Genomic DNA, 13,360 nt, shown 5'->3' on the forward strand with positions numbered 1-13,360 from the left:
GGCCAAGTCATTTCATCCTCTGGTTCTTTGTTTTCTCCTTTGTAAAGTAAAAACAGTCCTTATCCTCAGCATTAGGGAACAATCTTATGGGGAAAGACTGGAGATCTTTCAGTGAGGAATGAGATAGGTGCAGTGTCCCTTCATATTTTCTTATCTAGGCAGAAAAACATATCAAATCACATCATCTTCATTTGTGCCAGCATGTTGTACCATTATTCCTTATACTTCTCCTTACAGTTGTAGGTACTCCCCTGACATCCTCTATTTGATGTCTTTTCCACAGTCTGCTTCATATATGTAATCCACTTGCTAACTTCTGTGTCTCAAAGCAGGTCTGCCTGAGAGGGGGTGCTTGATGGACCAGGGCAACCTCTGAGCACAGGCTACACATAACAGCATGTGTAAAGCCATGACTACTCTCAAACACGTTAGGCATTCAGGAATATTTTCTCGGGAAATATTCATTGCATATGGTTCATTCATGGGCAATTAAAGAGCAACATCTTGGTTAATTTAGTAATGTTTGTTTTAGGATAAGAAGCAGTATAATTTAAATGTAGATTAATTACTGCTGCTTTAAATTCAGTTGAGTCTATCCCAAATTGATAGATAAAGACTGGGAATGCTTCTTAGGACTGCACACAGTCCATGTTTACAGTCAGCCCTCCGGGCTCTGAAGAAAAGGAGGCCTTGTCCTGGGGGCTGGGAGGCTGATGTACTATTAAAAAGTGGCCATATAAACAGGTTTTTTTAAACTGAGCCCCCTGTTCTTTTGATCAGTGCTGTGCTTAATTGCTGACCAGTTTAAAGTCCTAATACTGCAGACTATCCTGACAGTGACAGAAGGGGATGTGGTGTGATTTTTGGATCCCAATTAGTAAAGGTAATGATGTTGAGAGGTCATTAGGAAAGAATAACTCATATCTTCTCCTCATGCTCTGCTAGCATTTAATAGCTTGTCAGAATCTAATTCTTTGCTATTTGGTGAAAGATGGGCTTTGTTTCTCTCTATTCCCATAGAGACGACCACCTGTTAATGCAGGATAATTAATTTAATAGTATAGATAATTATGCACATTAAGAATTTGTCCTGCAAGGTTTGCTTCATCTGTGCAATAGCAGGTGACTCCAAAATGCATGCTCTTTTATTCTCTATTCATCTCAGAAGATAGAAATGAAGAATTGAGTGCCCAAATGTGTTCTGTTTTTGTTAGATTTAATTTTTTTCAAAATGCATCTTCAGTAGATCCTGCCTAGATGCACATCTTTAAAAATACTGCCATAAAGGCACACCACAGCACAGCACAAGCCAGTATATTGATCTTTTGTTCTGTTTTATATAACAAATCTTAGAGCCCTTTGTATACATCCCTTGAGCTCCGCAGCTTCCCAGGGAGGCAAGCAAAACAGATGGGAGATCTGAGGCTGAGAAAGGCCTTCCAGGGAGTCACTGCCAAGGACAAAATCAAGACCCAAGAAAATCCTGGCTCCCTTGGTAGGAAGAGAGTGCTGCCTTGAATATTTTGGACATATGGATCAGTTTAGCCTCTTTTGTACCCAGCAGATGTAAATATTGACAAGACCTGACAAGAGAAATGATCTCAAACAGCCCACTCCCCCAGAGCAAGGGCTTGGGAATCACTGCCCTCCGAGATCGGGTCTCTCCACGCCCGGCGTGCACCTACGCGAAGCTGCGTACGGTGCCGAGTCTGTGTGCAGTTCGATGGATAGGAACCTTCTCTGAAGACAAGGCCGGGGTATGGCCTGTGAATTACTTTCACAAACTCCTCACTCTTTGCTTCTCTTTTGCAATTGGCTTCAGAGGATCCGGTGCAAATAAGGTCAGAGCTGTTGTGATTTTGAAGGCTGGTGTGTGTTTCAATGTTATTGAAGGGGGCAGGCTGTCCCTGGTGGGGAGAGGGGTGGAGGGCACGGTATGCACAGAGGTTTCTGCTTTCCAGTGCCTGCTTTGAGTGGTACCAGTGGATAAATGTGATGGAGAGGGGAGTGAGAGGCTGAATTGCCACGCTGGTAGCCCTTTTCCTATGGAGAAGGGAGGCGGCCGTCAAAGCAAAAGGAGGATGTCAGTAGTCCAGTAAAAAGAGTAATTCATAACTCCTACAGAGTGGAGAGGAAGAAATTAATGTTGGGGTTTCACTGCAAAGGCTGTTTCTAAGCCTCTGACTGTGCAGTGCTGAGGACAGCAAACTAATTAAGCTATATAGCAAATTAGATTGTGCTCTAGGGGAGGCTTTAGCTGCAGTGGTGCCATGTTGTAGGTAGGTGTAGCCTTGCGGTTATGGGCCCTCTTGGTAAAAGGCAGGGAAGGGCAGTGGCAACCAGGTAGACAGACCGAGCCGTGGTGTAGTATGATTATGTCAGATGCCCTCAAACCACTCCTAAGCTTTCTTAGAGCCTATTTCCTGTTATTTTACAGACAGCAGGAGCCCACTAGAAGAAGTTTATCAACGGGCTGCAGATTTGAGGAGAAATAACTATTCTATGTTATTCTTCTGTCCTATCTTCTCTTTTTCCACCACTGCCACTCTTTCTTTATTCCATGTTTTGCCCTCTGCTTCCTTTGCTTTATGCAGTCTGCATTCCCATTCTCTTACCTTCTGTCATTCTCCATGGTCACCTTGGATTCTTGAAATGGCAATGTAGGAATTGTAGGTGAAGGCAGATAAAACAACAGCAGTGAATGAATTGTGCTTTCAAGTAGCTTAGCACTGTCCGCCTCACTATATATAAAGAAAACAGTGAACACTGCAACAGCGTGTGGCCAAGGTTTTTAGAAACATGCTGTCTGAGATTAGGTTTCTTGGTCTCTGTTTTCATGTTCAGATTGGTGGTGTAAGTTTTTCAGAAGGAACTAGCATTCAGTTCCTGCTGTATCACAGAAACGCTTTCTTTGAAGGCAGCTTCCTGTAATACCATCTAGGCTGTTTGTGCCCTGTGCCAACGTGAGGGTGAACCAACTCAGTTGCCTGCTTTTGAAACAGGCTGAGCAATTAGCACTTCCCCTTGAAAATGTGTGCTACTTATTTAGGAGTTTAAGCCCCATGAAAATTAGCAGGATATGTGTTAACCCTTTTTGACTGAGCCTCCCTTGAGGTTATTGGCAATATTCTTTCCACTCCTCTTGTCCCTGCCTGGGGCGTAGGTGTGTCCTGCTGCCACCTGCTTGTTCCCTCTGACAAAGCCGGCACAGGTCTAGTAAATTCTGTTCCCATGGATGCCACACCTCCCCTGTAGTGTGCTTACCCGTGGGAACTGCTGGTAACTGCAGAAAGCCCCAACAAAAATTTCCAGCTGCCGGTGTTCAGTTAACCTCAAAATCAACCTATGCAGTTGACTGCTGCAGCAAGGACTCAAGAGGTAACCTTTAAGAATCTTTCTGAATGTCCTGGTCTGTTGGCTTCAAGTGGTAGATTAATCATCCAGCTACCAGTTTGATTCTCCACTGCTGCTCCGTGGAGGTGTGAACGCTTTGCCATGCACCAAGACTTCCTGCATGTCTTAGCTGTTGTGCACTGAACTGCCACTATGCAGAGGGGTGTGGGATCTGCTGCTGCTCTGGGTCTTCCCCACTGCTCTTGACTGACACGCCAGTTGAGATGCTGCGTCAGTAATTAAAACATACTCTTTAGGAGTATATTTCTGATTTATAACTTGATAAATTACTAATTAAATGAGTTAGCTTAATATTTGGATTTTTGAAAAATGTTTTACTGTAGTTGCTTTCCTCTCATCAGTTCCTTTAGTCTCCCTTGGACAGTAAGCCTGAATGCCCAGAAAGAAAAAAAATGGTATTTCAGCAAGATCTCTTCTTTGTAAACAGCCATCACATCACTTGCCTTTACTGTTTCTGCCTCACACCGGAAGCACATCCACCTCAAGTCCTTCTCGTGAGGAGTCAATCTAGGGAGATCTGCTGCTGTTCTCCCAATGGAAGTCAGGCCCAGAAGACTCTATAGATACTTCTGGAAAGGCACCTTCTTGGAGAAGGGTTAGGCAACGCAAGGAAAAACAACAAGGCGAAAAGGATGTGTTACTCTCAGATTCCCTATGAAGATGATAAAAACATTGATCTTTATTCTGGAACCAGGTTGTTCCTAAGCCCCAGTTCGGAGAAACGTATACAGTGGACAGAACTGGGCCCCACATAGGGGTAGCATTTTTTAGGTGCCTGATCCTAAACTCAGTGTATTGAGTGGTGGCAGTGATGCGGAGCTGGGCTAGGACCTCTGCTGAAAACATGGGGGTGGCATCTGGCCTTCCGGTCGGGAGCAGGACATCCCAAGGAAAACGGTAGTGACAAATATATCTGTAATTAGAGGGGGGACCCTACACAAACTGACTAATAACTCTGTGATACTAAGGGATCTTCTGTTGCTGTGAGAGAGGTCCCAAGAAAGGGATGAGAGGTTGCCATTGCATGTCCCAAGGGTCTGCTTCATACTGATGCTTCAGCATCAGCCAGAGAGACAACATTTGCTTCTGTCTCTTCCTCACTGGTATGATGCATGGTACCAGCTGTCTGAAGATCAAATTTCCAGCATGTGCAGTCAGAGGAAGAAAATCCTCCCGTACCAGAGGATGTTTCTCCATCTGCTGTCGTCATTTTCTCCACATGCTGCAATAACCACAGAATTGTTTTTGGCTCCTCTTGACTTAAAAGCTGTAGAAACTTGTGAAAGAAGGACCAAAGCTCTCTGGATTCCCTCAGTTAATGGGCATTTTGCAAATGTTAGCAGTGAGCAAACTTGCCCTCTTCCTAAATAATAATTTTTTAAAGTCACCTAAGATAACAAATCTAATTTTTGCTCTTACTTCACTTTTGCTTTAAAGGATTATTTTTTCATTCAACCTTGCCCAAATACCTTCATGACTGTGACAGCCAGTGGAAGGATTGTGTTGATTTTTACAGGAAAAATGTATTCTTCAATGTAGTTACAACTTTGAACTTCATATGAGTAGGTGTTACTATTTAAACATGTTTTTATTAGCTGTGAGACACTGAACTCATGTGAAGCAGGGAAACTTTCTCAGGTGAACTTCAAGCAGAGTGCTTTGCTCTTTTAAAGGAGCGTTTACAGAAGCTGCTCTAACAGTGACAGTTTACCATCCTCCCACTAGGTCTCATACTCCTACGAAAGATTATTAAAAGGCCCTTCCTTCAAACCCCCTTGCCACTTGTTGAATTCAATCCTAAACCTGTCTCTAAACAAGAGCTTGGGAAAGAAAAGAGTGAATCCGTAGCTGAGGAAAGCGACAGTCTTTTCCTTCGTGCCAGAGAGCACTTCAGCCTGACCAGATCAGCGGAACCAAGTCCTGAACTGGCAGCGCAGGCCGGTCCCGACTTCTAGGGCACGTGGCGTTTCGCAGGGGCGGCACGTCGCGGAGGAGCTCTCTCTGATGGCTGCACAGGTGGCTCAGATCAGTGCGTTTTCCAGGGAAGCGTTTTGCCACGCTGGCTTCGCTAGCTGCAGAGCCTGCTATGCTGGTAGAGTGGTGGCTGAACAAAGAGGTTCGAGCAGGACTTTCCCCCACCCAGCTCAACTCCGGTGAAAACAGTGACAAATATGCCTGTAATTGGACAGGGGAACCCATGTGCAGTAACAAGCAGTTCAGAACACGCTGCTCTTTTTGAGGAGAATTGCTGCGTTACATTGGTATGCTGGAACTAAAAGCAGTCATTAAGCACCTGCTGGCAGTTCCTTTGACTTGCTCAGACTCAGTCTAGGGATTGCACCAAAAGGTGTGACTGGAGCCTGCTTGGGCTCCTGAAAAGGGGGAAGAGGGCACTTTGCAGCTCTTTGTTGAGAAAATGAACCTCTAAAAGCATATGTTCACCACCCGCTCACCCAGTTCTCAACAGAAGCTCAGAGCATGCTTGTGATCGGTTGCAAAGAGCCCTGACAGTATGCAGGAGTCCCCTATTTGTAGGTGTGTTAAACACCAACATGAACAAGAAATGTTCAGGAAAAACGAGAAATTTGTAACCTTCTTAAATGGATTAGAATCAAGTTATATGGTCACATTTATCAGCTAGGTCAGTATGCTTTTCCTAAAATCTACGAGCCTCTCACTGAGCTGTGGGACGCTGTCAGTGTCTGTACCTACTTTTCACTTGTCAACAGTTGCTTCTGAAATGTCTCATATTCATGAAGATTTGTCGAATGCTTTGCAGCTGTTAACAGGACTGACTCTGTCGGGGTCTCGGGTGCCCTAACGAAACCTCTGCCCAAGCTGTTCGTTGTGTATTCGTTCTGTAACCCACTGCATGGAAGTGACCTTCTGTATAGCTGTGTTATCTACTGGTAGCGTTTGGGAACCAGGAGCTCTTATGTCTCCATACGGTGCATTTCATCGCAGTTGTCTCCCTTGGACTGTGTCCAGGATGCTCGCTCAGAATAGCTGGGGATTTCACACTATCCAAATTGTTCAATTCCTCTTCTCCCCAACCTGCTGCTAACCTTGAGGATGCAGCTCTCCACTCCTTAGGTGTCAGATTGGCTCCGTTCTGTATGCGTGAAAGGCAAAGACCTTTCCAGTAATGCCTGGGGTATTTTGTTCTCTCTCAGTGGATCTTGGGCAGTATCCTAATCATCTGTGATATTTTTAATGTTCCTTCTCTCCATATATTCCTTGGAGCTATTAAACAAAAGCCCAGGTTTCTTTGGTTGATTTTCTTCAAAAAAATGCTTATTACCATTATGCAGGACAACGATTTGAGGATGTTTCCTGCCTTTTACAATCCTTTTGCACTAGTCCAGTTGTATTGGATATCTTTTCACAATGTCGTTCTGCAATCACTTTTCCGTACAACTCTGAGCATCTAGCTGATGCTCCTTGGAAGTCTCCTTATTTGCCAGTTCAGTAATGAGGACATTTTGTCTCTGTGCTTTGCACAGCCTCAGTTTCTTTCTTTCTTTCTTTTTTTTTTTCATTTCCCCTGCTCTAAAGTCCTATGCTGCTTTATACTGGTAGAGTAAAAAAGGAACTAAGGATTGTTCTCCTACTGTGCTGTATGGCTTTGGCAGCGAGTGCAAGCATGGCTGAGCTGCATGTTTGGACCAAGGACCCACAGTTTCCAAAGTGTGAGAGCTTGGCTGTGTGGAGGGTGTCTGCGCCCGGAGCAGGAAGCACTGGGGCAGTACGGCTCCAGCTGTGAGCTGGTGAGCATCTTCCCATCTCTCACACCTTTTCATGTCTCCTCTTCTTTACTCTTTTCTGCCTTCTATGCACCTCCTTCCATTCTGTATTTCTTGCCTCCAGCCTCTACAAACGTCGCGAGTAAGAGGCAGGTGACTGTATCCCTTTGCAGCCCTTTTTCCTGTTGGTGTGTTAGTCACAAGTGATTGCCACGCAGTGTACAAGTTCTGAGGCCAGCCTTAAAGTAGTTAGTAATGATCCTAGTCTAGCTACGGTGACATAAAGAATAGTGTAGCTATAATCTGCTCCTGTTTTAAAACAGATTTGTCCATGCTTTCTTGACTGTTGCATAGACCTTCTCTCTGAGGGCTGACTGCACCTGTGTCAAGCCTAAGATGATGTGCTTCGAGCACTTACACTTACTCAGGGCTGTCAGGAAATCCTAGCTGTAGTAAGTAAGCCCTGCAGTAACTGAACAGAAGTGTTTGCCCCTCCACCCAGCTTGAAAAGCTGAATGTTCTTCCTCTGGCTGCCAGGCACGTTAAGAGGTTTCAGTGGGGACTGTAGCGATGCCAAGCCTGGGGGTTCAGCCGTGTCGTCCCCGTCCAGAGCACGGCTGTGGCTGGAAGGAATAAATCACAGCTTTCCATTTCTCCCTACCTCCTACTTCCACTCTCTGTTTTGAAAAGGGTCTAGGAGATATCCAGGCTAGTGAATCAGTAGGCGAATACCTTTTAAAATCACAAATAGGCAGCAGCCTGGGGGCACAAACCACTGTGCAGTAGAGGGTCGTCTGCAGTCAGCTACCAGGGTCGGCCGTGTGTCCGAAGCGTTCGTTCGGGCATGGCTTTGCGTGGGAAAGCCTAACCTCTAATTCTCCCGTCCAGGATTAGAGGTTTGCATCAGCTGACCTAGGAAAAGGGGGGGGAAAGGTCTAACGCTGCCTGTCCTAGGACTGTGGTCAGTCTGCTGACTCAGGCCTCCAAGGGGCTAAATGGGCAACGCGCACAGACAGATGCAAGCTGAAAACATTCAGAGGAACCCCCAATGAAATTATACCGAATCCTACTGCCGAAAGGGCATCGGCTTTCGCTGTTGCACCCGTTCTCCTGGGGGCCAGGACTAGCTCTGTAACACTGCTCAGTTACGTGATGCAACTCCCACTGCTTTTTGGAAATCATGGGAAAGAAGCGGGCTCGCAGGGTCGTTTTTCAGCGAGGGGAAGGGAGCTGCCTGCTGGTGCCATGTTGCTGGCAGCACTGGTCTCTGAGCAGAGTCCAGCTGCTGCAGGCCAGGCCTACTGCCGCGCTGCTGGAAAGGCTCCTTACTGGCGTGCGTGCCTGAAGATCTCTGATCATCTCTGATGATATGAACCTCTGCTTTTGAACCCATGAGCTCAGGGCTGAGTGCTTGCGGCTGCCTCGTGGATCAGGGCCTCCGTCCCTCTGCTTCTGCCTCCGCATGTAGCGCTCCCTTCCAGCTCCCCAAGGTACCCAGTAGAGCAGCGTTTTTGCTCGCGCTAGGTCTGAGTCCGAGCACCAGCGCCAGGCTTACAGCCTGTGCTCGTTGGGGAAGGGGCTGTGCTTCAGGAGGTGCGGAGAGCAGCTCTGTCTGCAGACACATGGGTCTGCTTTACCCTGCGTGCCGGGGTCTGCACTGGCCTGGACAAGCCCCCCATTCGCCTGGGTTTCCCAGTGCAGCTGGCCAACCGGTGCTCGTGCACAGGAGCAGAACCGCAAGGAGAGGCTGGCAGGAGCAGGCCAGGGGACCTGCGCTGTTCCTCCCTGCTTCGAGGTTGCCGTAAGCAGCTGGAGAGGCTGGCAGGAGCAGGGCAGGGGACCTGCGCTGTTCCTCCCTGCTTCGAGGTTGCCGTAAGCAGCTGGAGAGGCTGGCAGGAGCAGGGCAGGGACCTGCGCTGTTCCTCCCTGCTTCGAGGTTGCTGTAAGCAGCTGGAGAGGCTGGCAGGAGCAGGGCAGGGGACCTGCGCTGTTCCTCCCTGCTTCGAGGTTGCCGTAAGCAGCTGGAGAGGCTGGCAGGAGCAGGGCAGGGGACCTGCGCTGTTCCTCCCTGCTTCGAGGTTGCCGTAAGCAGCTGGAGAGGCTGGCAGGAGCAGGGCAGGGACCTGCGCTGTTCCTCCCTGCTTCGAGGTTGCCGTAAGCAGCTGGAGAGGCTGGCAGGAGCAGGGCAGGGGACCTGCGCTGTTGCTCCCTGCTTCGAGGTTGCTGTAAGCAGCTGGAGAGGCTGGCAGGAGCAGGCCAGGGGACCTGCGCTGTTCCTCCCTGCTTCGAGGTTGCCGTAAGCAGCTGGAGAGGCTGGCAGGAGCAGGGCAGGGGACCTGCGCTGTTCCTCCCTGCTTCGAGGTTGCCGTAAGCAGCTGGAGAGGCTGGCAGGAGCAGGGCAGGGACCTGCGCTGTTCCTCCCTGCTTCGAGGTTGCTGTAAGCAGCTGGAGAGGCTGGCAGGAGCAGGGCAGGGACCTGCGCTGTTCCTCCCTGCTTCGAGGTTGCCGTAAGCAGCTGGAGAGGCTGGCAGGAGCAGGGCAGGGACCTGCGCTGTTCCTCCCTGCTTCGAGGTTGCTGTAAGCAGCTGGAGAGGCTGGCAGGAGCAGGGCAGGGACCTGCGCTGTTCCTCCCTGCTTCGAGGTTGCCGTAAGCAGCTGGAGAGGCTGGCAGGAGCAGGCCAGGGGACCTGTGCTGTTCCTCCCTGCTTCGAGGTTGCTGTAAGCAGCTGGAGAGGCTGGCAGGAGCAGGGCAGGGGACCTGCGCTGTTGCTCCCTGCTTCGAGGTTGCTGTAAGCAGCTGGAGAGGCTGGCAGGAGCAGGGCAGGGGACCTGCGCTGTTCCTCCCTGCTTCGAGGTTGCCGTAAGCAGCTGGAGAGGCTGGCAGGAGCAGGGCAGGGACCTGCGCTGTTCCTCCCTGCTTCGAGGTTGCTGTAAGCAGCTGGAGAGGCTGGCAGGAGCAGGGCAGGGACCTGCGCTGTTGCTCCCTGCTTCGAGGTTGCTGTAAGCAGCTGGAGAGGCTGGCAGGAGCAGGGCAGGGACCTGCGCTGTTCCTCCCTGCTTCGAGGTTGCTGTAAGCAGCTGGAGAGGCTGGCAGGAGCAGGGCAGGGGACCTGCGCTGTTCCTCCCTGCTTCGAGGTTGCCGTAAGCAGCTGGAGAGGCTGGCAGGAGCAGGGCAGGGACCTGCGCTGTTCCTCCCTGCTTCGAGGTTGCCGTAAGCAGCTGGAGAGGCTGGCAGGAGCAGGGCAGGGGACCTGCGCTGTTCCTCCCTGCTTCGAGGTTGCCGTAAGCAGCTCTCCCTGCAGAACGGGGTTGCCCCCAGGAGGTTCCCCTTGGAGAGCCTGCTGGCTACACTCAGCTGCTGCATCCGTGTGTGCGTGCAGGCTTGTGTGTCTCTGTACGAGCGTGCGTCCTGGGGCATCTCGAGGCGTGCGGCTCTAACTGTCTCCTCTCCTCCCTCCACCCTTTCCCACCGCAGAGACTTAACTCGCTGCGACTCAGATTCTTCCATCCCGCACATGAGCGACCACCAGCGTATCCCCAGCTCCGCTCCCAAGCTGCTGGCTGCCAGGCCCAACCTGCTGACCAGGTCCATCGAGGAGGCTGCCTCCGGCCACCCTGCCATCTGCGCAGCAACCTCCAACGGCGGCAGCAGGCACATGGAAGCCTCCTCCCTGGGGGCTTTGCCGGAGCGGCTGTCCGAGAGCCCCATGGTGATGAAGAAGATGATGATGGTGAACCACGGCATGGAGAAGTCCTCCAGCCTCGGGGAGATCAGCCACCCGACAGTCGGCAAGCACAGCCACTCGGATTCCTCCCGCTCGCACAGCCCCAGCTCTACCGACCCCGACACCCCCTCCCCCATCTCTGACTCCCGGCCCAACAGCGTCAAGAACACGCGCATCCCGCAGCTGGCTGCCAAGAAGAACCCGGGGGACGAGGACAGCAACTTGACAGGTGATGAGGTTGACCTCGGCCAGAGCAAGAAAAAGTTCCCCCTAAAGATCTTCAAGAAGCCCAAGAAATAGAAAGATGAGGGAGGAAGAGGAAACCCAACCATGAACCCAACCCACTGGGAATGGGGAGGGGCGGCTTAGAGCAAAGGGAAAGCACTGTACCCACTCTTCCCAGACCCTGCAGGCTCGGGTGCTTGCAAACACCCACTTCCCTCCCCTAGGAACCCTCTGTCTCCGAGTCACATCATGCAACACCTGCAGCGGGAGGAGCTATTTAAACTTATTTATTTCCTGATTTCCGAGAAAAAGAAAACAACCGCTCCCTCCCAAAGAAAACAACCACCTTTTCTCCCCCTTCCTATTTCAGTAGTCCCTAGCTTTGCTGTGCATGGCTTCCAGTTACTCCTGCCTCTGCTCAGCCACACGGCATTTGGGTTTGGTTTCAATGTGGTTTTATTTTTTTTTTTTATTATTATTTTGTTTCTTCTGCCTCTTCCAACTTTTGCACATGCTGTATGGGAAGTCAGGGTGGTGGGAACTTGCTGTGACACGCACCAGTTGCACCTTCTACCGGTCGTCCGCTGCCCTGTTGCTCTGGAGCAAGCGGAACCGGGCAGTCTGCTCCGCAGCAGCAGCCCAGGGAGGAGGGAGGATGCTCCTCGCTCTGCTCTCAGAGGTGATTGAGGTGTGAGCATTTGGGCAAGTAGCCTTATTCACGTCACAGCAGTTCTCATTTTTATGAGTCACTTTTCTACACCTTGGCCTCAAAACTATGATAGTTGGGAGGGAGAAAACCTTGTTTGCATGCTCTTGATAAGCAAGAGCAAGTAAAATACCCTCTTGAGGTGGGGCTCTGCCCTTGCTGGTACTTGTGCGTCCAGGAGCTCTGGCCCGAGTACGCTGTTCTGGTTTTCCCACTTGCACAGGGGAGAGCTGCAGCCTGCTGGGTTTTCTCAAGCAGGGCCTCCCTGGACAGTGTTACCCGGCTGCTCTGCCCGGCTGGGCACCGCTCTGCCCCGGGTCCTCCTCCGGCCGGGAGCGTGAGCAGCACAAAAGGTAACTGCAAAACGCAGGAGGCAGGTAGATGCTCCGCGGCCGAGGACCCGGCCTGGCAGCCCCCGGCCGCCCCCGGGAACCTCCGTGGAGCGGCCGGGGCGCGAGCGGGCTCGGAGCTGGACCCCGACGTTCCCGGGGGCTGAGCTCGGAGTGGCGGGGAGGGCTGCAGGGCGCAGACCGGCTCCCAGAGCCGCTTCTGCCGTCCCTCCGCGTGCCCCCACCTGCCGGGCGGGGAGGAGGGGGCCACGGCCGAGCCGAGGGGGCTTCCCGGCAGGGCTCTGCTCGGCCGGGAACCCGCAGGCTCAGGAGCGCGTCCGAGCGCGTCCTGCCCGCGGCGGAGCGCCTTCAGCCGGCCGCCTGGCCGCGCTCGGCGCTTCGGGAGGGCTCTCGCGGCCCCGGGGAGGATTTCTCTGCCCCGAGGCTGGCGGAGCACCGCGCTGCGCCGGCCCCGGGGCCGCCAGGCCGCTGCCCGGCACCCTGCCTCGCGCTCCTGGGCCGCGCCGGCCGGCGCTCTCCCGCCGGGCCCCGCTCCCGCCGGGCCCACCCCGCTCGGGCTCGGCGCTTTCCTCCCCGTTTTCGGAGGCGGGCGGGGGGTTCCCTGCTGGCTGCGGCCGGGCGCCCGCGCGGGAGGGCGCAGGGCGGGCGCCGAGAGCCCGTGCATGGGGCCTCGTCCGACGCCGGAGCAGCGCGCGCTACGTTGCCCGTGCAGGAGGGGCTGGCGGGGGACGCGGCGGTGGTTACAGGGGTAGGTGGGCAACCACGCTGCTGCTTGGAGATGAGCGAAATTTCCTCTAAACGACTAAGTGCCTGCATTTCCCCGGGGCGCGGGGAGGGCGACGGGGCGGCGGCCGCTGCCGGTGCTGCTTGGGGCCGGCGTGCGGCGGCGGGGGCTGCCCCCCGCTTCGGGCGCCGTGGGGCCGGGGGAGCCGGCTGCGCTGCTCGGGGCAGCAGCGAGCTGCCGCGGCGCCAGGAGAAGGGCTGGGAGGTCCCTGCAACGGCAACGGTTGACACATCTGCCAATTCTCGTTTTTTTTTTTTTTTTTGGTCATTTCATAAAACTTTTAAAATCCAATAAAGCATGTAGTATATTTTAAGAGCCGGCGCCTGCTGTTCTCTTCGCTCCCGGTGCGCGCAGAGGCCGGGGCCGCGGGGGGCGAGGGGCCCCCCCCGGGACCGGGACGGCTGCTCGCCACC

The 13,360-nt window shown here is 52.5% G+C and overlaps 1 protein-coding gene across 9 annotated transcripts in view; it reads left to right on the forward strand.

Annotated features, from left to right (window-relative positions):
• The window catches only part of STIM1 (stromal interaction molecule 1), a 106,330-nt gene extending 93,070 nt beyond the window's left edge, over positions 1–13,260 (forward strand). For all 9 annotated transcript variants that reach the window (XM_062567515.1, XM_062567521.1, XM_062567519.1 and 6 more), the window contains one exon: positions 10,633–13,260. In XM_062567515.1, coding sequence (XP_062423499.1) covers positions 10,633–11,182 — 550 coding nt within the window. In that variant the 3' untranslated portion in view covers positions 11,183–13,260. The remainder of the gene's footprint in view (positions 1–10,632) is intronic.
• Positions 13,261–13,360: the final 100 nt, after the last annotated feature.

Source organism: Rhea pennata, chromosome 1, assembly GCF_028389875.1.
Source record: "Rhea pennata isolate bPtePen1 chromosome 1, bPtePen1.pri, whole genome shotgun sequence".
NCBI lineage: Eukaryota > Metazoa > Chordata > Aves > Rheiformes > Rheidae > Rhea > Rhea pennata.